Here is a 25,647-nt window from a genome sequence, read left to right as displayed (position 1 = left end):
GCGGGGGGGGGGAGGTGCGCATAAGGAGCATGCCATGGGTTTTGTTTTGCATTGGGTGACAGGCTGCAATTTGCCGTAATAACCCCCCTTCCCTCCCCTCTCCCAGTGCAGGGGGCTTATCACTAGGCTGGGTACTTTTTTTTTTCCTTTTGCATCGGAGGCTGATGCACGTGTTTGCAGGCACTTGTGCCCGGTAAATGCATTCGCGATGCCGTGCGCCTTGCAGGGCAGGGGGAGCAGCGGCGGGGGATGCTGGCTGGGCGGGGAGGGGGGCGGCAGGGGCTGGCCGAGGTTTTTGTGCTGCCTGCGCCCCCCCTGCCGCGCCAGGGCCGCGATTGTTCCTCTGCGCGGGGGGACACCAAGTCCCCGCGCTTCGCATGGCGAAACTTGAGGGGGGCTGCGCGTGGCGGTGGAGCCGGGAGTCATTGTCATCGTCCCCGCTTCCTCCCTCCCTCCCTGCGCGGCGCGGGCGCGTGTGCGCGATGAGCGGCTGCCGGTGCCAGGCACCTTGGCAGGCTCGTGCTGGGAGCGCGCTGCTCCATCCCGCCCGCCCGGGCGGCGCGAGCTGAAGCGCGCGCGTGACGCTCAGTATTGAGCGCTGTTTATTAGTGTGGGTCGCGCGCCCGCCCGCGCGCCCTGCTCGCGATCACCCTCCCGAACAAACTTCGGCGGCAGGAGCGGGTGGGGCGGCGCCGGCGGGGGGGGAGGTAGCAAAGCCGGGGCAGGCCAGACGGGCAGCCACGACGACCAATGGGAGCGCGCGCTGGGGAGAGCCCCCGCCTCCGCTGCAGTCGCTGGCCAATCGCTGGCTCCCGAGGCCCAGCAATAGGGCGGGCCGGGCGGCGGCGGGTGGGCCTTGCGCGTGTGTGGCGGCGGTTGCGACCAATGGTCGCCCTCCAGCACTGCCCTCTCTGACAGGTAGGCGGGGTCGCGCGTGGAGGGAAGGGGCGTGCCCCGTGATTGGCACGCCCCGCCCTCCAATGGGGGAGACAGACCGGTTGCTGGGCGGGGCGGTGCCCGTGTGGGCGGCTGATGGACAGCGGAGCGCGGCCAATGAGCGCGGAGCGGCGTGCGACGGCCTGGCCAATGGCGGCGGGCGGCGGGCGGGGCGCGGGGTAGGTGAGGTTTTAATGAGCCTCCATTGGGCTGTAATCAGTGTCATGTCGGATTCACGTTAGGCACAACGGGGCGAGACAAAATGGCGGCGGCGCCGTAGGTGAGGCGAGCCCCGGTGGGCCGCGGCGGCGGCCGCGTGCGCGGGGCGGCGGCGGCGGGGGCAGCCTCCCCGGCGCGGCGCGGCGGCGGGAGCAGGGGCCGAGCCGGCAGTAGGGGGAGCCGCTGCTGCGCCCGCGGGTGGCTCCTCCCCCCGGGCCGGTGGCGCGGCGGGGCTGCGGCGGCCGCCTCCGCCGGGCGCGCGGGGGGCGCCGCGCCGCCCTGCGCGGGCTGCTCCGCAGGGGGAGCCCGCAGGAGGGCAGCGGGTTCGGCCGCAGCGCCGGGCGCTGCCAGCGGCTCCGAGGCGCCGCGGGAATCAGCGAGTTGGGGGAGTCCTGAGCAGCTTTCGCAAGTGCGAGGCGTGCTCGAGCCGCAGACCTCCCCTGAGCGTCCTGTCACGGAGCACCGCGCGGAGCCCCGTGCTGCCCGGCACCCTGTCCCGAAGCGCGAGCGCCGCAGGCGAAACCCTCCTGCAGCAGCCTGCCTCCCCGCGCGCCCGCCCGCTGCTCGCCGAGCTCCAAACGCCCCAGACTCGCACGGGGGAGGCCGGGCAGCGCTCGGCGGGGCGGCGCTGCCCAGGGCACCGCGTCGCTGCTGCTGCTGCTTCCCGGCCGGGCACCGCGAGCGAGCTGCGGCCCGGGCCCCGCTCCCCCCCCCGGCCCCGGGCCAGCCCGGCGCTGCGGGCCGGGCCCCGCTCCCCTCCCGGCCCCGCGCTTGGTCGCCAAGTTGCTGCGATGTCTCCTCGTCTGCCCGCGCTTTAAGCGTGCGAGTGTCCGCGCCTTGGCTTGTTACAGCTGAAAAACGCGTGTGGCACGAGCAGGAATGGAATAGTTGTCTTCCTGGTGGGTGCAATTTTAAGAGCATCACATGCGCTGGGAATCTTTGCCTGGATTTCCTTTTTCTGCCCCTTGGTGTGCGGCCGTATTTCCAAAGTGAGCATCTTGCCTCTCTTGCACCGTTAGCTGAGGTGGGGGTGGTCGAACAGAGTTGATCAGCTGTGTAGTTTCAAATAGCGGCTTGGAGGGGAGAGCCGGCCCGGCGCTTATTTCCTGCACGAGCAGTGCCTTGGCTCCTGCTGCAATCCTTACCTGTCCCTGCTGCTGCAGCAGAGAGCCGGCCTGCTGCTGCTGCTGCTGCTGCTGCTGCTGCGGGGTGTGCGCAGGGCGGGCAGGAGCAGCGCGACACGCGCTGTGCAGGGCACCAGCAGGCTGCACAACTTGCTGCCTTTGCTTCTTTGCTTGCTTTTTCTTGTCTTTTTTTTTTTCCTCCCCTGGTAGTTTTGTTGACATTGGATTTTAGAAGTTTAACTCAGCTTACGTTTAAGACAAGTGAGGCTATTATGTTCTTCAAAATAGATCTTAGTTCATGTGTTGTGAAGTGCTTTTGGATGCTTTGGATAAATGACTTCATTTTGTTTGGGGGGCTGGGAAGTGGGAGAACTAGCTATTTTTCCTTTTTTTTTTTTTTTCCCTTTCCTACTACAGAGCTTGTTTTTCAAAATCTGGAGCACTCAAAAGTAATTCCAGATACTAGTTCACTAAAACAAGAACCCATTACAGGATTATAGGATTACTGATGACACTTAAGAATGACATGTTCGGCCAGTGCATTTTTTAATTAGATTCCACTCTGCAATGGGTGTGCATTTTATAAAGGAGGTATTTACATTCATTTTAAATCTTAAGCAATTTCATGATTTTGCAACCTCTTTGCATTTCTCTGATTTATAACCTTGGGAAAAGGACAGACCTTGGCTAGAGATGACTTTCCTTGTTTTAAAAGTAACCCCTCTGCAAGTGTTGTTCTGAAGTAGCAGATTTAAGACGTGAACAGAGATGCAATAGTGTTTTAGCAGTTTTACATTGTGTCACTATGTTCAAAATGAGATAGGGTACTGCAGTTGATATCCATGTGAGTTAGTAAGAGTTTAATGAGCATTGCCAAAAACTTGAAAGTGGTCCTGTGCGCTTGGGAGTCTGGAGAATCCAATCTTAGATTGGATGGGATTTCTTGAGGCCTCGATTAAAGGTTTTTTCCTTTTTTTTTTTCTTTTTTCTTTAATTATAAGAAAAGGAACATTAAAATATACGACCCCCTGCTACTAGTTTATAATTACTCATAAAAATTGGCATTTCCTTAAAATTTGTCTGCATAAACATCATGCTTTTAAGTTAAATGAGATATGAGTTTCTCTTACAGTATTGAGAAATATAGTTCTAAACTTAGAAACCTGAATTTCTTTTTGAAGCTTCCTGTGCTGTCTTATGTTGAATGTGGAGAAAATCTCTCTAAGGCAGCTCGTTCTGTCTCTACGCATGCTGAATGACTGGATGTGTATGTGTGCATATGTTGCCAATAATGGATCAATAAGTGTCTTAGCAGAACTTGATTTATGAAGAGCCTATTTAATGTATTAGTCCACAGTTACTAAGCTGGACTGTGTTTCTGGCAAAAATGCTCGTTGTCAAGTAGCTGCTGTGACCCTCACAGGTGGCAGCCCTTCTCGTGTCAGTCATAGGGGTCAAGGTGCTGCACGTCAGGACACGCTCAGCTAAAGGGTCAGAGCAACAGAAACTCTTCGTGGCATTGAAACGGTTCAGAAATCATGTTGGATAAGCTTGGCATGGCTTTCTTAAGCAGAACTTTCCTTCTGTTGGAAGGAGTGAATTCCAGGTTTCTTGCTTTGCTTTCAAAAATACCCTGCCCTGTGCAGTGGAAATTCTGTGCTCCTGCTGATACGCTCAACCGGCATGGATTTAGTAGGTGCCAGCATGCAGGAGGTTGTATGACACACAGGGAATTTTAAGTAAACAAGTAAAATGTAGTTCTGAATATATATTGCTGTGAGATTCCTGCAGCAAGCAGCAGACTTTAATGAGGCTATAGGCTAATGCTCACCTTTTGCCACAGTCACTGGCCAATAAAAATTCCTGTAACCCGCAAGTTAGAGCATTTACACTAAAATGTTCATCAGTGTCCGGATGCCTTGAACAGACCCTGCACTATGTGTTCTGGAATTTAATGGAAGTGATGTGGTTGCCTGTACCAAATTCAATATAGCAGTGCAAACTGCAGTAGGATTAAAAGTGAGGTGAATGTGCCTGACTCAGCAAATGCAGTTTTGTGTGTTTGAAACTGTTTGAAACTGTTTTATATTCACCAATAAGCAGCTCCTCTTTTGTTACTAATCCTACTGTGCAGGTATAATAATGTGTGAAACAGGATCCGGAGTTATTGGGTGCTGGGTACGGAGATAGGTGGGGAGGATATAGGATTTAAAATCTTGGGTTTAGTTATTCTCTTTGCAATTGCAGTGAATCTGCCAAACAACTGGAAAATAATTGGAATTGCTGAATCAGTTTGGGTTTTGGAAAATGTAATTTCCATTTCTTGCCATTAATCTGCTTGAGTTTCTAACCCCAAGTGAAATCCAAGATGACTTGACTAAAATAGAAATGGTAGGCAAGCTTACAGAATCATAGGTGTCACTGTTAAACTGTGGCAAGCAGCCTAAGAAATGATGTGTTTGTGTCTTCTCCCCTCTTTGCCTCCTCTCCTTCCTCCCTCCCTAGTTCTCGTTTTGCTGAGAAACTAGAGAATCCTCTTTACAAGAAAACCAATTTACTGAGATTGAAGGCTTCTTTTTTGGTGTTTCCTTTTTTTTTTCTTTCTTTTTAAAATAGTTCTACAACTCTCTTCTCATGTCTTTAGATGTTGTCACTCAGATTTCATGGCAGAAGAAGCTGTTTTAGATTTAACCTCAAGTGTATTTACCTTGATATTAGGTGACTGCTGTCTTATTTTTATTTATGTGTCTTTTTTATATGTTGATCTGTAGAATAAAAAAAAATAGATCAAGATATTCTTTTGGGTTTATTAAAAGGCTTCTGCCACAGAATCTTCTTATGGGAAGGAATTTTTCCTTATTGCATTCCATAACAAGGAGTAAAGAAAATTATTCTTGAAACTGTGAGTCGCGGGTGGAGCCCATTTTGTCAATATGATTTCTTTGTAAATATTTATGCTGACTGTTTATGTGAAAATTTCACCTGTTACTCCGTTTTTAACTTCTGTTTCAGAGTGCTTGTATCAAAACCGTGTGTGTGCCTAGTGGCCAGCTGAGGCCGAGGCCTTGGGGCTCTGCTTCTGTGTTGCAGCAGAGCTGGCTGTGTGTGGAGGACGCGGTACCCGTGATACAGTACTGCTGCTTTGGTTTGGGTGCTGCCGAGCTGCCCGATCAAAATATGGCCTGGTAGTTAAAGACACGGCTTTGCAAGAAAGGCAGTGACCAATAATTTAAATTTCATCAAGTTAGTGGGTTGTGTAGTGTGTGTTTGTTTGCTTTTTTTTCAGTGCACTAATAATGTGTGCCTTTAATCACTTATATCACTGGGTCTGAAAATGGTTTGTGGGCAGATGGTGCTGTAGAATATATTTTCAAATGTTTGGCTGAATAGAAATTGTCCAAGTAGTCAATAGTAGGGTAAGTACGGGGCAATGGGATTCTTGGAAGCTAAGTCTGCTGAATGTGATACAAATATAAGGTTTGTATTGCTACGGGTTTGGCGCGGGGAGGAAATTAGATAGATTTGAAAAGCGGTTTTGCATTCTGCAGTATCTATGGTGTTAAGTACTAAGCATTAATTTTGTTTTTTCCCTGCCTCTTCTCTCTGTTTTGAAGGATGAACTGAACTTACTTGTAAGGATGTACCAGGAGCGTCACAGGTGAATCCTGTCTACCCTCCATTGAAGCAAGTAATTGCAAGTTTCAGTCATCAGATGTTACACTGCCTTTTCTGATTCCTTGGGATGGATGTTTTTGAGACGCATCCAAATAGTGTGTGGAATCCACTGGTTTATTTTTGAGGTGTGAGCAACCTTGGAAAGATCCCTTAAAAGGATAAGGAAGAACCTCTATGGGTAACTCTTGGCTTGAAGCAATTACTGGTCAACCATGGTAAAACTTGCCAACCCACTTTATACGGAGTGGATTCTTGAAGCTATACAGAAAGTTAAAAAGCAAAAGCAAAGGCCATCCGAAGAGAGAATATGTCATGCTGTTTGTGCTTCCCATGGATTAGATAAGAAGACTGTTTCAGAACAATTGGAACTTAGCGTTCAAGATGGTTCTATTCTTAAAGTTACCAATAAAGGCCTTGCATCCTACAAGGACCCAGATAATCCTGGACGGTTTTCATCTATTAAACCTGGCACTATTCCTAAATCTGTTAAGGGATCTAGAGGAGCTTGTAATGAGCTTCGTAATGTGGATTGGAATAAACTGTTAAGAAGAGCAATCGAAGGGCTTCAAGAACCAAGTGGCTCCTCCCTGAAAAACATCGAAAAGTATTTGAGAAGTCAAAATGATTTGGCAAATATTTTCAACAATCCTGCTTTTCAGCAGAGATTGCGTCTGGGGGCCAAACGTGCGGTGAACAATGGGAGATTACTGAAGGATGGACCACAGTATCGGGTGAATTATGGCAGTTTGGAAAGCAAGGGAGCTCCCAAATATTCCAGTGCTTTCCCAGCTTCGCTTCCACCTGTCAGCCTTCTACCCCATGAAAAAGACCAGGTAAGCTAGAAGATAAAAAACAAATGTAGTAATGCAAGAGTAATGACTCTTCTTGTTGTTTGTTTATTTACTTGCATAGATGTGTGTAAGTGAGGATGTAGGTCCAAGTTCCTTGCAGAATCAATTCTGAAGAGCAAATTTAACTTAGCTGGTTATGTGCTGCCATGGGGTAGCTTGCTCTTTGGATTTCCAGAGATGAAAAGCCCCAGGGAAAAGTATAGATACATGTTCTTCCTTGGGTGTGAAACTGTTCTTTGTCTTGTCTGTCTGATAGACTGGTATTCTGGGAATCTGCCATCTGAACTGGCTGTGGCATGTTGCCTTGGCTTCGTGTGTGGGACTGCCTGTTTTCTTGTGGCTCTAACACCAGCTCAAACTGAAATCAGAAGAACTTTTGATATTTAAGACTGATAGTGTTGTGTGTGTTTTGTTTTCGTGTGTTTTAATGCAGATCAGCATAGCTTAAAAACTGTTAATGGGAACTGGAGCTGATGTAATTATTCTAGGCATGTAAATGAAGGTGTCAGAATGGCATATTGTGGTCAACTGCAGAATCTTCTTATTTCATTTTTTTTTTTTTTTTTTTTTTGAAAAATCCTTCCTAGGGGTTATCTGTCATCATTTGACCCTTGTTTCTGAGTTAACTCTTTTCTAGTTTTTGAACTACTTGGTGGTGAAGTTGACTGGCAGTTGTTTTTGACATTGAATAAGACAGATTATTTTGTTATTGTAGTGCTGTCATTAGCATCTTTTTCTACAAACTCATGGTCCTTTTCAATCATGTTCTTCCTTTAGCTGGTTATTAAGTGGACAGAGGGTGGAAAGAGGAAAACTCCCTGTTAAAAGTGAATTTAGTAGGGTCTGCAAGAGCAGCTGCGTTGTGGAACTGTCTGAGGCCTGGCAATACAAATATTGGTGCATGTATGTTGATAGCTTTGTACTTTTTAGCATATCCTAAACATAATTGCTCTTACATGGGTATTTCCATCAGAAACTTCGAGAGACTTCCAGGGTGTGTGAAGGCTGTGTGCAGCTTCATGCTTGGTAGCCAGAATGTGAATTCAGGACTGCTGCTGACTGTGTGGTTGCCGCTGTAGCTGTGCACTATGAAGATTTAATTGCTTGTGGTAATAAAGCTATGGAAGTAGTTTTGGAGGTTCTTCTGTAGTTCCAGTAGTCCACGGTAGAATGAAACTTGGTAGTTGGAATACAGAACTTTAATGCAAACTTTAATGCAATGGTGCTTCATGTGAGATCTCTGGAGAGTGTGTGTGTGTGTCTGTGGGGAAAGTCTCCCCGGTAGTTTAACCACAGAACCTGGCACCCATCACTAGAAATGCTTGTTGGGTCATGGTGCTGAAAAAGCCATGACTGCTGTACTGAAATACCCGTATAAGGATAAATCTGTCTTTCAGAAGTTAGCCCAACAAATCTGTTCTCTAACAAGTGCTTTGGCAAGAAATAAGCTTTCATTTGAGTGCCTCAGAATTAACAGTGTGACTTGTGTGTTTAAAAACTGTATAGCATACGTCAAAAGTCTTTCCATCTCAGGAGAGAGTGTAAGGTTGGCAAATGAGCAGTTGAATTTCAGTAGAGTGCATGTCCTCAAGTGTGCTATTCGTCTTAGATTATTGGACGAATACAGATAGACTTGGCTTAAATACCGGGTAGATGTTGGTCTTTAAACTATATGGCTTTGCATGTACTTCAAGAAAGGAGAGTTCTAAAACTGACCCTTCAAATGGGTATTGCTTGTTTTTTGGGATGTTATTGAATATTGGTTCATGGTAATTCATGAGTGAACAAAAAACAACACTATGGGAAAACAGTCAAGCTGCTTTTAATGGTAGCTTAAGTGGCTGTATGGGGCATGTCCAAATCATTTATTGGATTTGATGCAATAACTTGTAGCCAAGTAGCATCTCAGTCATAGCTAGACTTGGAACAGATCCGTGTTATTTTAAAACTTCTTAAACTGTTAATGTAAGTAGTTTCAAGTACAAGCTTTTTTGAATTGTTGATTTCATTAATGCTAGAGGTGAAGTTAAAATATCTTTCCTGTTGACTTTCAGTAGGGAAACAAGGGTGTGCACAGAAATCTGTTCAGATGTCTGCAAAGGTGCTTTTTCATTTGTGCTTTTTTTTCCTCTTTTGAGTCATTTTGATATTTTATATATAATCAATATCTCATTGGGATGAAACATTTAAGACTTGGTCCATTCGAATACAGAAACTCCCCTCCCTGCCTTCTTTGGCAAGCTGAGCTTTTACTCTTGCCGTGCAAAAGGCAGACCTTGAGCCTGCTTTCCTGAGGGAGCAAGAAATGGTCAGCAGAGACCCAGTGCTGCCTATGGCCGGTGTTTTTTTTTTTTTTTTTTTTTTTTTTTTTTAAGAGCCTTTGGAATGCCCAGAGCAGCAAAGAGATAGACACTGCTCCAGTGCAGCTGAACTGCAGCTACTTCTGCAGACCTGGCTGAAGCTGCTTCTGCAGACCTGGAGTCTGACTATGGGACTGTTCAGTGTTTTGCACGAGATAAAATGCTTGTGTGGGGTTGCTGGACGTGCTTCTTTTCCTTTTGGTGGTGGTGATGATGCAGAGCTGCTGAACTGCTGTCTTCTGACCAGGTTGGTGATTCAGAACAGCTACATGCAGTGATCTTCTTTCAGCAGAAGTAGAAATAGCACAGGCTAATGCTGCTGTAAATAAATGCAGCTATCAGGTGTTATTTCCTGTTCTCTATAGGCCTGAAAAAAGTATTTGTTTAAAAAATCCATTTGTGTTGTGTTATGGTGCTTCTGAATTTGTGCAAAGAGATCTCAACTCCCAGTTACGGGAAGCAGAAGGTGGTAGTGCAGCTGTTTGAATCTTACGCTTGCCCACCCGTTTCTCTACCCTCTGGTGTGCAGGTTTGCTCTTTCGCTCCTATATGAAGAGATGCAGGTACAAGGCTCATGGGAAGGACAGATTTCATCAGAAAGTCGAATGGCTGTTAGCAGCTATGGATTCCGTGCATGGTATGATGTTATATCATGTACATGGTTTCACATGGTATGAAACATGATGGTCAGCATAAACTAAATCTCAAAAGGACTTTGCACTTGTCTTGAGCGTCTGGTGGCTACTTAGAACGTTGCAGTGATTCAAATTATCTAGCCATGTTTAGTAAACATCTATCCCAGTGTGTGAAATTAATTGGTGAGTTAAAGGAATTGACCAGCCTCTAGCCAGAGGCAAAGCTGTCTTGACAACAACAAACAAACTGAAAATGGAGACATTTGTTAGGATAAAATTGTAAATGATATCTTTCTGGCAGAAAAAGAAAATTGCCAGAAAAAGGAGGACACTTATTGCTCAGTAGTTTGCTGAAACTATGCATTGTGATATAGCGAAGTATGTAAGATCAATTTTTACTGCTCTCATGTTCCTTATGTTCAGGGTATCTTGCATACGCGTCTCATCTCTCACTCTTCACACCTCTCACCCTTCGTCTCCTGAAAAGGGCTGTAGGAGAATGTTAATCAGAAAATGCAGCGTAAAAACTGAAAACGCAGTAGGAAAGGGTGTGAACAGAGGGGAGAATGAGCCTGAACGTGTTGAGCAGTATCTAGTTTTCGTGTAATGCATAAAAAATACTTCTGGAAGTGCAGCAAAAAAGCAGTATTTAGAAGTTAATCTTGAAGTCATTAAATGATGTAATGGATATTTAATTTATCTTTAATGGGGTCATTGGTAGAGCAGCTGTGTTTGGTGACATTTTCCATGTGCGTTCCTTGTTCTTGGTTCCTTGGATAAGGAAGATTCTGCCATCTGGAAAATTTACAAAATCTCAGGAGTTTGATATCTGAGTACAAATGCAGCGTGGCTGCAAACCTGAAGAAGCATTTGTTTGTTCACTGTAGATAGATTCTACTTATTTTTAAACATAATTTAAAAATACAAGCTTCATTAAAGAAAACGAAGGGATGATGGCAATTTGTTTAGCACATTAGAGGACAGTGGGCCCATGTCCAGTGGTTGCATCTTTTGCATGATAAATTGTACTTGAAGTATTAAGTGTGAAAGATGCAGAATGTCACTTGATAAGCACTTCCCTGTCTCTTCTTGATCCTTATAGGCACCCTTTGGAAAAACTCAGCAACTGCATATTAATTGTTTCCATCTTATTCTTGGCTTGAAATAATGCTGCTTTTTTCACATTTATTTTGTATTTCAAAGTTGATATTTGTGCAAAAACAAGTTGTATTATTTTTTCATACTTGAACTCCTGTTTAATTTTGCTTTCACTGGCCTCTGTCCGTTTAGCTTTTCCAAGTGCAGCTTGGCATGGGTTGGATTTGAGTCTTGTGGGATGCAGCTTGTGGCAGCACAGATGCTGGGTGTTCCTCCTTCTGCCTTTTAGGCAAAGGGCCAATCTATAGTGAAGGTCTTTGGCATCTGTGACTCCTCCCTGCTCTGCTCCTCAGCTTCCTGCCTTCCTGTGGGAAGTCACCAGGAGACTCTTGGCTGAGGTTTCTTTGCTTGGTCTACCTTATCCTCTCTGGCCTCTAAACTTCCAAGTGAGCAGAGATAGGGAAAAGCTTAGGCAGAAAGGAAGTGCTCCAGAGTGAGTCCTACTGATTTACTCTTCAGGGATAATTCCCACTGCCTAACTCTGGAGGTGACTTTGCATGAAGTCTGTGTTCCCAGGGTTGAGTCTGAGAATGAAAATGGAGTGATAGGTTTCTATGAGGGATCATCTGTAGTGCTCATGCTGAGGAAACTGTAGATGGGGTGGAAAAAAAGAGAGGAGAATGAAAGGTGTCTTCAGCTGTCTCATTCCATAAAATACCACTGGAGAGAGTGGTGCTCCAACAGTGCTTTTGCCCTTGTGACACCTGTGACTGCTTCCAGTCTCTATTCACAAAACACACCTATACTGCACCTCAGTGCTCTAGCTGTGGCCCTTGAACTTCTGAGGTGATCATCAAACAGGTGCTGCTGCTCCCTGCAGTTTCTCTGCTGCCTCTGTAAATTAAGCAATGCTGCAAGGACCAAATCTATGCATAAGCCAGATGAATGCTTTCAGATGGCTCCTATTCACACTTGAGTTTCTGCAGCTTATCAGAAGTTGGAGAATGCCTTATCCCATCTTCTGAGTATGTAAAACTGAAATGGAAAAGCTTTGTCATGCTATGTTCTGGAGAACTAGCTCATATTACAGTAAATAGATACCAGGATCTTTTGGACTTTCTTGGTATCTTACAATTTGGTACATTCTGACTGACCTGAGAAACATGCCCGTGGAAGTCTTCTTGAATTGTGTCATGGGAGGGGAATTAAAACTTTATTTTTCTATATATATATATATATATATATATATTTTTTTTTCTCCTAAGCAAGATTGGTCTGCTTCTTCAAAATAGGGGAAGTTTGGGTTCTCATTTCTGGTGTAGCAAGTTTAGTTTCTGGAAAGATGCCATCTGTTTGCAGTTTTCTAGAGAAGTGTCTGAAGAGAGACAACTCATCTTTTTATCTGAGCTGGATATTAAGCCTAGGAACATATTTATAAATGATGTGCACATAATTCTAGTTTATAAGAAGGAACAATTCCAAACCTTTAAAGTAGGCCGTTTAATCCTAAGGATTAAATTCAATTACCTAAATAGTTTCTTTTCAAAATAAAGTAATTGTTGTGATGTACTGTAGAGTCTGCTGTAGTCAAACTGACAGCAGTGAGTTTTAGAAAACAAAAATCACGCTTCATAGTTGTAGCAGTTCCACTTACGTTTGCTCATCTACTGTCTCTCCTGAGAGCTCTGTTGTCGGAACTGGGAGAGCCATTTGATCCTTAAATCGTAACTAGATGTTTTACCTGCTTGTTCCTCCTCGCTCTGGAGTACCTGCTTTGTCAGCATTTTTTTCTTGTGTAAAAAAACAAACAAAAACAAAACAGCAGCAGCAAAAAAAACCATAAACAACCCCCTCCCCAAAGTCTGCCCCTAGAATTAAGGCAAACTGCCTTGGGGATTTTCTTAGTACTGTACTTCTACCTGCCTTAGCCAAAAAAAAGAGACATATAAACTAAAGTTCCACCATCCATGTACAAGATCCCAGAGGTATAAATCAATTGCTCATCAAATGTAGTTTTCCAATCCGACAGTTGCAAGTTGCAAAAGACCATTTTTTGGAGGGGAGGAAAAAAAAAAAAAGGCATTGTCAGGCTGTACCAAGAGAAGCATTACTCAGTCAGATGATTTAAATGGCTTTTCTGTGCTACTTCGAATACATTTATGAACTTCTTACTTCTTTCTAAAGGCCACTCTTGTCTGTATGCAGGAATATATTTGAGCAAGTAAAAGGAGAGATTTTTTTTCCCTATGATTGTGAAGGTCAATTTTGAACCTAATGTCTTGGAACTTTCTGCAACAAAACTGGGAGAGTTGCTTACTGTTGTGTCCTGGAGCAAAGCTCTTATGGCAATGATTGTGGATTTGAATTGTGATAGTGAATCTTGAGAATGAAGTGCTTAAAATAAGGCAGCACTTAGCCAACAGATCCTGTGCTGTCCTCTGTGGTTTGCTATTAAGAGCCTAACTAATCATTGAACTAGTCTGATTTCCTCTGGGTACTAGTAATGTAGCTTGTTATTCTTTATAGTGCATGGGCATGCTAAATGATTTTCTTACTCCAGCAATTAGAGAAATAAGGAGCATTGTAGATGAGATGTGATAGTAACTATAAATGAAATGACCTAAAGTGTTTAAATAACTTAGCTTGAAAACTTAAAAGCTCTGCCTGATAACTTTTTCTGCATTACGAAGTGTTGCTAATATAGTGCAAGGTACAGTGTCACAGCTTTTGGCATCTGTTTAAGTTTGCGAAATTGCTATCAGAAATGCGAATTTGTGGTTGTGGTATAATGAGGGTAAGTAGTTTTTAAATTACTTTTCTGTTTCCAGACTTAATGGCCTGACCAATACCTTCAAAGTCAGAAGCTCAGAAATGTAGAACAGTGCTGTTGTGCTTAGGAATTTCCTTTGAGTTCACCAATCAACTTAAGGTCGCAAATGCCGCTGATCAAGCTGCTCACCTCCGCCAGAATCTTGACAAAGCATTTATGCTTTTGGGATTCCTTGGGTGTCAACAGCTCAGGCATCAGTGCATAGCTGATGAGAAGGAGGAGCTGCACTGGACTGTGACATGTTCCATTAGCGCATTGGTAAAGATGCTGATGAAGTTTGTTCTTGGTATTTTGATGTAATTAAAGGTACAGTTTCTTCATGCAAACATGTGATGTCCAAGATTTGTGGACAGCTATATCAAATAGCCAGAATTATGAGTGAAAAAATGTTTGAGATGCGGTTGATCTGGGAAAAATTGTTCATCCTGGGAAAACTCTCTTCTAAGTCCATTTCCTGAGGGCATTTTGAATGTTGCTTTAGGAAAAGGGTGTGCTCTGCTTTCTTGGGTCCTTGCTTTTAGACTTCAGGAAGTCTAAGAGTCATTGGACTTTGAGCTTTATATACAGGAGACTAGGGCTGGCCTCTGCTAAGCTTCATTTAAGTTCTGTCATTATCTTATGTGGATGTTTTTTATCAAACTTCTTGAACTGTTGTCTTATTATTGATGTATAAAAGTGTGGTCAATGCCAAAACAAGAACTGTGAGATCGAATTCCCTAAATGCTTAGGATAGGTGAATAAGGAGCAGCGGTTAACCAAGCGATTATACAGAAATAGTTAAAAGGTGATTGAAAAAGGCAATGTTTGATAAGTCAACTTGTCAAGATAAAAATAATCTCCACTTCAATCACTGAACTTAGTTAAACAAGTTCTGTGCTTATAATGGCAGCTGCATCCCTCTCTCTCTTCCTTCTGTTCCTAATTTAAAAGACACTCAGCTTTGATTTCCTACTTTGTTGCTGCTCTTTCATCTTGTAAACACTAGCAAACCTGCTGTAGGAGTCAGGTTAACAAGCAAGCTAGTGATAGTGGGAGAGGAGGGCAGGGTATTGGCTTATGAATAAATATTTGGTTATTAGTCAGTTTATAAACATACCCACTGAGACCTACAGGAATGCATAATGCTGCTTGCACATATACGCGGGGTTTTCTGCCTTGAACTGTCAAGTTCTCTTCCTTTTGCTGCTTAACCAATTATAAAAAGTGAATGTTTCTGATTATTTAAAAAAAAACCCACTAAGTGCTGTTTTGTTACTAGAAAATTGCAGTAGAAATCCCATTCATGGGCGATGAACAGTGGCGATGGGCAACATGCTCCACTGACTTAGTGAACCAAACTTTCGTTTAGGTGCAAGTAATAAACACTTTCCGAAGTTTTAAAAAGTGAAGATAAATCTGTCAAGAAACGATGGGAGAAAACTACTCATCAAGGTAGTCTCATCTGTTAGGTAGCAGTGCGTGCTATGTGCTTGTGGACCGACCTGTTCCTGCACTGGCATATATATGTATTTAACTGCATGCTGTAGTATTGGAGCTTGCACTGTTTTAGAAAGCAGTAACTTGTTCTTCTGTGGCCATTTTAAAAGTAGATTCCAAGGAGGTAAGTAACAAGCAGGAATGAGCTCCTAGTTTCAGGTTAAGCTAACCTAGTGGGGGGGAATGCAGGGAAGATATTTTTCTAGTAATTTTTTGTCTGTTTTGGAATTGGTGCCTTTTTTAATGTCTTGATTGTAGACTAACATTGGAAATGAAGATTACTGTTTTCTTTTATGGCCTTTTTTTTTTTTTTTTTTTTTTTGTTACTTTGACGAATGTAGAAATTGCTCCTATTTTTGGAACATATGAAATATGGCATAGTGCATGTAAGTTGTCAGGAGGCGATGGCTTGCAAGAAAAAAGTTTGTATGAAATGAGGAGGCTCTCTTGCATAAATGTACATGGGGAGCGATAACTAGATTTTCCATTCTACCCTTTAATAAAGGGTACTTGGCCTGTTCTTTCAAATAGGCTTTTCTTGGATGAGGAAGTTTTTTTAATATAAGTACTGTCTCTTACAAGAGCTTCTTCTGTAATCTTTAAATTTGCAGTCTTTTTTTGTTTTGTTTTCTGATATTTGTCACTAGATTTGATACCTGTCAATTTCAAGCTTTTGAGAGAACAAAAATGTAAATAACATATTTCTACTATATTGCTCTACTGACAGTTGCTCTGTTAACAGTCTTTTGAAAATAAGTCATCTTATGTTCTTTGGTTACATGGTTATAGCAATGGTAAAAGGCATCACGTGTCACTGCCTGAAAGGTGATTGGATTTTTTTTAATCAACTGTGTGTAACACACTTACTACATAGCTCTAAAGTCAATATTTTTCCTGGATTTATTCCTGTCTGTAAATTTAAGGAAATCTTTGTAGCTGTTCTTCAGCTGAAGATTTGAAGGATTTTGTCTTACACCCCTTTAATGCTAGTCTTGGAAAAAGTGACATTGGGGAGCTCTGTTTGGTACCTCTCTTTTGGATAACCTCACATTTTTAAATATGTGATTTTAAAATATATATTTTAAATATATTTTAAATATGAGGAATATCTCAACGTGTCTTAATGGGCAACAAGTCTGTTACAGAAATGTAGGTGACTCTTAGTGCTAAGCTGGAAATAAAGCTCTTTTATCTCTGTTCTTAAGTTAATAAATACGTTGTAGTTGATTTTGTTTGAGAAAATGACTTTGACAGCTGGTAACTCCGTTCTGCTTAGAACAAAAAGCCGTTCAGATCTCATTGTGTGAACATGCGCTATTTAATTTGCGCTGTGTAGTTCCAAGCACAACTGCCTACAATCTGCTAGTGTTAAATTGAAACTCATTGGATTACCCTGTTTCTTTTTCAATACCGTATTTGCCTGGTTTTGGATATCACAAGTGCAATTCAGTAAGAGTGCTGCTTTTAAAAATTCTTTTTTGAAAGTGTTGTATGGCTGTTATTTGCAAAGTTTGGTTCCATTGACGTTTTGTTTTTTTAATTTTGAGATCTTTACACCTTTATAGCAAGGTGTATGCTTACTATGTAATTAGTGATGCTTAATTAGAAAGAGAACCCAAGCATCTTATTCACTTTGGCATAGTAGGGGAGGGAGTCCTAAAGCAGCTTAAGCAACTAAAGTCATTTTAGTCTTGGCTCTCTTATTTTGTTTTTCCTCTTAGAAATAGGAGTTTTTATCTGAATATCATATGACCTTACAATTCCTGACAGCAGCTTTAGTAGCGTTTTATTCTCTGTCCGCACGGCACTTGCTTTTGTTTGCTACATTGCTAGTGATATCATTGGGAGGCCAGTGGTCTGAAATAAGGTTAACGTTGTCTTTTACGTGCACTGCTTTAGTGACTCCCATTGTTACTGCCATGACTACTTTCCTCCCCCCACCAACTTTATTTCATGTGTATTTAATAGATTTTAAAAATTAGAGTCGACATCTGTTTGGAGATCAGTAACAATCAAAATGGCTTGATAAGAAATTGTTGGCTTATGATGCCTCTAAAATATTTCTGTAAGTTCAGCTTTTTAGCTGTTGCTAAGAGATAAATTTTCATTGACACGAGGGACGTGGGGCCATGTCAGCATGCTGCCAGTTGTTTTACAGGCAGTTAGCTCTGCCGCCTTGCAGATGGTTGGAAAAGTCTTGGTAGTGGGTAAATGTGCGCTGATTATCTCATTGAATTAAGGTAACCTTTTGTCAGTCATTGAATTCGGCAGCCTAGTCACCGAGCAGCTGCTCCACTGTCGTTGAATTCTGGATTTACTGCGTACAAAGACTATGCTAAAGAGTATTTAATCTAGTTCCGGGTACCGAGCATTGGACACTGTAAGAATTATTTCACTTGATGCTACCTTCTATATTGTTGTTTACCAGGACAGTTTATTAAGGTAGTGTCCATAGCGTTTGACTGAACTATTGTTTTTTGACTGTGTCATCATATGGTCACTGATATTTTAAAATTTGGAAGTAGACATTTTAATTCAAAAATGAGTATGAAGGAGGAAGAAGCAGAAAAGGTGAAAAAGGAACTTGCTTCTGTTCCTTAATGAAGATCTTTTTTTTCTCTTTGTGCAGAAAGTCTTATTTTTTTGCAGGCTCTAACTGTCGTGTGGCAAGCGACAATTCAAACTAGTCCATAGGTTTTTGAGAGTTGCCTTGAGAGCAGTTTAAGCTAGCTGTTGATTATTAAAGTTTGTAAATAGAGCTGTAATCTATTTGGATTACATCTGGGAGTTAATGCACATTAAAGATGATGACTGTATATCAAAACTTGCTTGTAAACTTGTCTCCCAACCTTTCTTTACATATTTTAGGTAGACCTATGTTTTCAAACAGATTGCTTTTATTGAAGACTTTTTTTTTCCCACATTTAAATTGGCACTTGTTTCTAATATAACTTGGGGCAGGGAGAATTAGAGTATTCCCCTGAAAGCTTTAACTATTTGTATGCAGTAGTGAAACAGCGTCTGGGCTGGTAGTGTCTACAATGTTGTTCTCTCCCCCACATGTTTAAATTCTTCAGATCACTTTAGCTTTACCAAAGGAAATGCTCAACAAAAGCCCAGAGGCTTTTTTGTTGAGAATAAATCTAGTAATCATAAATAGAATTGCTAAAATATAATTAGAATTAGGTGGTGTTATAGCACCAATATATAAGGGGATATTTTTGAATTACTAAACTTTATAGCATTGGGCAAAACACTCTTTGGTAATACGGTAATGGGCTGAGTAGCTGAGCAATCTTCCCAAGAGCAGCTTTTTCAGGGCTTTAGGGTTCCCTCGCAACATTCAGAAATAGATCAGAAGTCATTGGGTGCTGCAGTGATTGTTCAGGGCAAGCGACAAAGAGGAGGGTTTAGGAGGCTGTGGTTAAAATACCATCTGATGTAACGTTCAGGAAGAAGGGTCTTGCTGAGTTCAGGGTCCTCATCCCTGCCTGCTTAAATGCAATTTGGACTTCACTGCTAAAAGAGTATTTGGAGTGAGAAGGGGTGTTGTTTGTTTTATCAAATTTATAATATTCTACTGGATTCTTACATATTTGAATATGGGGATTCACTAATGCAGACCTGCAGGACTTGCATCTGTGTGTTCCACTCACTGCAGTCACCAGAACTGAATGTATTAATTTCTAGTACCAGAAGTAAATGAATCCTGAGCTGCTTTTCAATCTCTTTAGGTAATGAGTCTAATCTACTGCAATAAAAGCTGAACCAGTCAATGAGTGTGGTGCTTTAAGTAATTCTGTTGCTTAAATCTAATTACTGTACACTGCTTTTTAAATCAAACTTTTATTGGCTGCGGGGCAAAGCATCTTAAGCCTTGTCAAACTTAAACTGTACATTATGTGGAATTATTTTAAGAGTGATAGCTATGATTCTGCCTTGTGCAATATGTTCTGTATTTACGGAAGAAGAATTAGAGCTGTTGAAGTTGGTCAATTATACAGGAAATAATGGGATTGAATATACTAAGATGCCAGAAAATAATTGAGTGTGTAAATAAGTGCCAAAATCATTAGTCTGTGACATCATACAGTGAATTGCAAGGTTTTAATGATGAACTAGTTACTAATTATGAAGCTTTTTCTTTGCTACAAATGAGCTAATTTATAAACTGCCAGCACCTGAAGAAAGTCTCTTAGGGCCTGAGGCTTGTATATTATAACATATTTATTGGTTTGATAAAAGCTGTATTGCATTATCTGTCCAATTTAACCAGGAAGTGTTTCTGTTTTAATTTAACTGTAAATCTCAAGAGGAGGAAACTGTAGGAGTGTGGTTTTTATGTTTGAATGCTGTTTGGAAGTAGAGATTCAGGAATTTATGCAAATAACTTCTAAAGATTTCTCTTCCCTTGAAGCTATTTATTTTCTGAAAGAAGTGCTTTCCATGAGCTTTGGGGTACATTTTATATATATTTATATATATATATATTTATATATATATATATAAATATATATATATTTATATATATATATATAAATATATATGTATGTATGTGTCTGTGTGTGATATATACATTTATAGAATGTGTGTGTATACATAATAGGAAGACCTTCAGGTGGTGGCTGTACATTTAAGTTGTAAAGGATGAGTTTGCCGTTGTGTGGACAGCTTTGAAGAAAGCTGTATTGTAAGAATGGAAGGATTAGGATTTTTTTGAGTGGATCTGCCTTTTGGCAGGCTTACTAGCACTTTGATGTGGTGTTTATTTATTTATTTTTCTCCTTTGTCTCCTTGTCCTGCACTTTCTGCCTTGCCAGAGTAGTTCTGTTGCTGCAGTAGCTGGAGCAGGGTGGCAAGTAGCTTGATGAGGTGCCGCGGAGCGGGGGAGATGTAAACAGTCTTAGCTGGTTCTCTCTCCTCGCTGGGCTCAAGTGACTTGCACAAGTTTCCTTGGTCCTTGGGTTGCTCCCAGGCTGGTTTTGTATGAGCTGCTCTTGCTGTGGGTTTCCAGGCAAGCTAAGCCTGGGAGCCGCAAGGCTAAACTGTGCCAGCTTAGAAGAATTTCACAAAAGGTTTAAAAGCCAGGAAGCTGCGTTGTTAGATCAGTAGCCTCGAGGTGCTTTGTTTTGGTGGTCTTACTGCTGTGGTCAGTGAACTTTGGCCAGTGAAAAAGAGCATCTCTGTACTTCAAAGGTAATTGAAAGCAGATACATCCCTAATTTTGGCTTTTAAACAGATCAAATTATTACATATGTTATTATTACATATTACTGGGCTTTGTTTGGGTTGCTTAATAATGCACACTTGTATTTTAAGGGAAACACTTTTTTTGGTCTTTGTTCCAATATGCCAAGCTAATGAAAGGCAGTTAGAACTGGATCCGGTTTAATGAGGCCAGCTTCTGTTATATTTACTGCTTTAAACCCAACTACACATAAAGTGAATTAAAGACCAAATTATTTCAATATAGATGTGCATTGAGCCAGAGTGTTATAAAGATTAATTTCCTCAAGTGTTAAAAGCCCTGTAGGTTTTTATGTCAACAGCCAGAAAGGAATTTATTGACTTTACGTTAAGCATAGGTTGGACTAACTGATTATACTATTCAAGTGTAAATTAGTGGGTGGTAAAAGACAGTTGTATTGGAATTTTATTTTAAGCAACTTGTCTCATGCCCTATTAACTACCAGTGCTTAAAGTGTATAGTTTTGACTCTTTTAAAAGTGCAAGGGCATTCAAAAACTTTTTTGGTATCTTTTTTCATTGTTTCATTCTTATATTCATAATATAAGCACCCTTCTCTGGAAATGATGGGTTTCGGCATTGCGCCTCTCCCCCAGCCCCAGGAGAGCACTGCTGAGGCTGAGTTGTAAGGTTGAATGTTTTATGGTAAGCTTACTGAGAATATACTTTTAAAGTGATGACACATTTAGGTTCCATTTCAGTATACATTAACTTACAGATCAGTGTTCTGTTTTGTTCCCCCCCGCCCCAGTCTTCTGAGGTGAACACAGTTTAGGTACAAGTTGCTTCCCTTCCAACTCCCATTTCATATCTGTTACTCTACAGATCACTTTGATTTGTCTCTGTACATTTTGCAGATAGCAGTCGGGAAGCTGGGTTTGACTAGTATCTGCCTTCTCCAGCAAAGGTTGTGCTAGAGGACGATCTCCTTTTTGGGTTGTGTATGTCTTCCTGCTGTTTGTTTAGTTTAAGGGCAGCAGATGCCATACTGAGTAGCTGACACAGTGTATGTACCATCGTCAAAGAAGCTGTAACTTCAAATGCTTTCTCTTCTCCAACCATAACACAAGATCAAGGTATCATTAGGAATGATAGGTGTTGAAATAGATGATCTTGAAGGACCTTTTGATGTTTCAATTAAAAAATATGCTTTGCAAATGTTTTAAAAATGCAGATTTCTAGTCGGACATGACAGCCCTCCAGTTTGAAAAATAATTACTGTTGTATGAGACTTTCAGTGTCTGTTATCAAGTTATCTATCAAAGAAAATGAGATGAGTGATTAGAAGGTTCAGATCAAAGGCAACTGGTTTGGCTTCACTGGAGGCTTCAATCTTTTAATTTAAAATGTATCTATGTCTGATTACCTCTAACATTTGTAAAGAAATATTGACATCCTGTAAAGTATGCAGTGACCTCACTTCTAGCTGTGTTGTGTGGGTTTCACTGCAGGCACTTGGAAAGCACTGATATTCCTGTAACCTTTTGAGGCAAGATGTGTACAGTGTATTAATGAGCTGGTTGAAGGCATGTACAGTAATTTCATCCTTGGGTAAAAACAGATGTGAAAGATTCTGTTTTAATATTTAATCAAGCTCAAAGCCTCTGTTGGCTTGTTTAAGTTGACCTGACAGCATTATACCTGGAAATACTTTGAATTAAACCCCAAGTGCTTGACCTTGTTCAAACAGTTGTAATTTAATAAGGCTGCAGGCTTTGTGGAGATCGTGTGGCTAATGGGCAATCCTTTCTTGGCCATGATTGCTCTTTAAGTGGAAGAATTTCCTATCTACCCTTAAGAAGATTGTCATCAGATAAGGTAATAAAAATGAAATAAATAGGAAAATAATTTGTGTATAATATTTGCTAGTCCTAGACTGTTCTTAAAGGATTCCAGAAGATAGCTACTTTTTTCATCTGTCTTCTAGCGTTCTCTCCTGACAAGTCCCTTAGGATCACCATGCTGCAGTTCATCTCTGGCCAGAACTTCTCTCTAGGTTAGACATGGGAAGCCACGTTCCTCCGTGGTACTGACAGGTTTAGCTTTAGGAAAGTCAATAGAGCTTGTGTTAATTTAAGGCACTTTTTCCTACTTATACTTTGGAAAATGTTTCTAAACTTCGGTTTCTCCAAAATAAGCCTGGATCCAGGAAAACAAGTGTTTAAATGCCTCTGGAGGGCAAGTGTCCTTTTGTTGACTCAACTTTTGTGGAGGACAGATAGTTGGTAAACATCCAAGTAGGTATTGGAGTGGTAGCCAAGATCCTAGTGAAGCAGAGATGGGATATTAAGGGAGATGACCTGAGGCAGAGAAGAAGGGTTTTTAAAATGAAAAAGGTAAAACTTAAGCTAAGAATGGAGAGATATCAAGTTGTCCATCTGGTTCTGCCTAATGTAATTTTTGTAAATGAAAAGCATGTCATCTTTTGCTCCTTAATGTTTTCGGATCCAAAGACCTAAGCAAATAAAAGCTGCCCTTTGCCTCTCACCGCTTCTATTTTTCCTTGTCTAGTTACATCCATCAGGTTCTCTCTCATTTCAGTTCTCTGTGTGTTTGGATACATGTCCCATAGATTTAAAACTGTGTTGCAATGTTTAGTTTGACATAATGGAGCTGTTTCTTTTAAAATTTGCCATCAGAAGTCATTGACTGTCTTAATTCCCTGGAATAAGAGCACATTTTAGTAATCACATAAGCTACACAGTTTGAATAACAATAGCAAAATCACAATTTCTTACAAATCTCTTTCTTTACAAAATAAAACAACATTTAATTATGCTACAGTGTTATTGCAAAACATCACATGGGTGTTGCTAAATAGTATTAATGTAGTTAACAGTACATACTGGCAAGGTCTGTATGCTCACAGAAAACTGCCACATGCTATAATGAACAAGCCTGGCAATGCCAAAAAAAAAAAAAAAAAAAAAACCATTCATTTAAAAACCCTTTCCCACCAGAAGCTCTAGCAAAACATGACTTTTAAGCTGAAGTTTAGTAAGATAGTTCTAGGTTAGTGTAGGATAGGACACTGCGTTGCAGCCTCCTTCGAACTCCTCGTGTGCCGTTTAGGGGTGTGTGTGTGTGTGTTTTTTTTTTTTTTTTTTTTTTTTTCTTTAAGCCTCATAAGCCATGAGGAGTAACTGTTGAGGGTTCTGCCAAGCCTTATGGAAATATTATTACTTGTAGATGAGCCTGCTGCATTTTGGACAGACTTAGGTAGGTGAAGAAAGGAAAAAAGTATTGAAGCATCTTTTATTGTCATGCTTGCTTTGATCCGTTGTGTTTAGGAATTATAGCTGATTCTGCCCTTTGAGAGTTTGGTAGTGACTAGTCAGTCTCAGGTGTGTGTGTTTGGTGTTGGGGGTTGGTTTGTTTGTTTGTTTTAAACCCCCTCCCCCTCCTGTCATCCCTGTTGCTTTGCACAGCAGCCTCCCTCACCTGAGCTTGCATTTCTGTTAAAACTCCAATATGAGTGCAAGGAGCCCAGTGATAGGGAGTGCCTGTCAGCTCCGTGTTACCTCGTCTTTAGTGTCATTCATGTAATAACTGTGGCTTTATGGATTTTCTTCAGACTTTGCTGTGGGTGCTGAGATGCGAGCTGATTGCTCACAGTTGGTCTTGGCAGCTTGTTGTTCCTTTCCTCCAGAAAGGTGCTAATGCCATGTGAAGCCTTTCATTCCTGAGAATGGGGGCCAATTTAAACTTATCAGGATGATTTCATGTTCTCACAAGTTTCAATGCAGATTCTGGAGTAATTATTATCAGCTGGGTTGAAGTAGAAACTATGTTAAGGTTATATGTGAACATGTTACATGTTAATATGTTAACACATCTATCCCTTAACTAGTTTCTTAAAATGTATCTGAAGCCATAGGAGAAACATGTTTGAGCCCTATGTGCACCATATTTATTGTACACGGTGAGAACATCCAGTGCTTTTCCCAGGGCTGCTGCTTGTGAGAGCGTCACAAGCTGGCAGGTGTTTGTGGTGTCTCAGCCTCTTGGCACGATGGAGAGGTTTGCAGGTGGCCGCCTGGTAATTACTGCTTGATTCACGGGGACAGGTGTCCTGCTTCTTGGGGCCAAAACACAGGTTAGGGTGGGCCGTTTGGCAGAATGGTCCTCTAACTGGAAGGTAGATCTTAAAGTTTTGACTTTGAATTTGAAAAATTTAAAAGGCAGCCCAGTGAAACTAGTCAGGAATAAAAACAGTTGCAGCTGTACAGCAGCCTGATGGGTTTTGCTTGGGTGGCAAGTCTGCAACTTCTAAGCATCCTTGAACAAAACTAGCTTTTGAAAGATTTCATTTCGAATCAGCAGATAAACTTAAAGGTGAGGCTGGGCCAATATACAGAAGAGAATTTTTGGAGGTAAAAATAGCTTGACCAAGAAACAATGTGCAGTTACAGAGCAACTGCTGTCAATATCAGTCAGCTGCTCTTTCCCCATCTGCTGTCAGTGATGTTTGAACTGCTAGCCTTGCCGTTTGTGGCCAAATACACATTTCCTAGAAACGAAGCAGGGAGAAAGTCCTGAAGTGCTGTAGCTGAGGGAAAGAGGGGCAGTTCTGTCTACATCTTTGAGTAGTGGTAGATAGCGAGCTAAACAGTTTGGTTAAGATGGTGGGTTACATCTGATGGGTCCTCAGCTCTCCAAGAGCAAACACACAAGGTGAGTAGGAGTACTGGGGATGTATATGTGACATAATGAGGATTTGGAGATGAAGAGGTAGTGATGGAAGTAAGATGCATAATCCTTGAGAGGAAAAAAAGCTTTCATTAGTTTTACTGGTCAGAGAAGCAAACTTCTAGCAAAGGAGCAAGGCTCCAGATCAAGCTGATTTTTGTGAAATTAAATATTTCCAGTTCTCATATGTCTAAGGGATACCTCGTAGCCTAAATAAGGGGGGAATCGGTGGGTGAAATTTTTCTTTTTGTGTAACAATGTATAAGTTTTGTGTTCCTGCTTAAACAGAGGATCTGCATGTTCCATCCTTGAAGTGCACTGCCTGTGAAGTCGGCCAGCTAGAATTGCCAGCTGTAATAAGAGAAGAGACTTATTTCTTGGGTGTAGTTTCTCTACTCTCTCTTTCTGTCCCCTTCTCTCCCATGCTGGTTCCACTATGCAAAGCTGGTTCCATGAAACATAGGAGTTCTCCCACTCACAGAATCACAGAATGCTTAAGGTAGGAAG

The 25,647-nt window shown here is 41.8% G+C and overlaps 1 protein-coding gene across 4 annotated transcripts in view; it reads left to right on the top strand.

The window, feature by feature from the left end:
• The first annotated feature begins 1,130 nt into the window (after positions 1 to 1,130).
• KAT6B (lysine acetyltransferase 6B) overlaps positions 1,131 to 25,647 on the top strand; it is an 86,515-nt gene continuing 61,998 nt past the window's right edge. For 3 of the 4 annotated variants that reach the window (XM_010212659.2, XM_010212658.2, XM_010212657.2), the window contains exon 1: positions 5,866 to 6,787. In XM_010212659.2, coding sequence (XP_010210961.2) covers positions 6,167 to 6,787 — 621 coding nt within the window. In that variant the 5' untranslated portion in view covers positions 5,866 to 6,166. Of the gene's footprint in view, positions 1,217 to 5,865; positions 6,788 to 25,647 lie in introns of those variants that run through there. The other variant, XM_088526394.1, reaches the window with a different exon arrangement.

Source organism: Tinamus guttatus, unplaced genomic scaffold (genome assembly GCF_059628265.1).
Source record: "Tinamus guttatus ecotype Peru unplaced genomic scaffold, ASM5962826v1 Tinamus_guttatus_pri_ptg000246l, whole genome shotgun sequence".
In the NCBI taxonomy this organism is placed as follows: domain Eukaryota; kingdom Metazoa; phylum Chordata; class Aves; order Tinamiformes; family Tinamidae; genus Tinamus; species Tinamus guttatus.
This window is presented reverse-complemented; position numbering and strand designations above follow the sequence as displayed.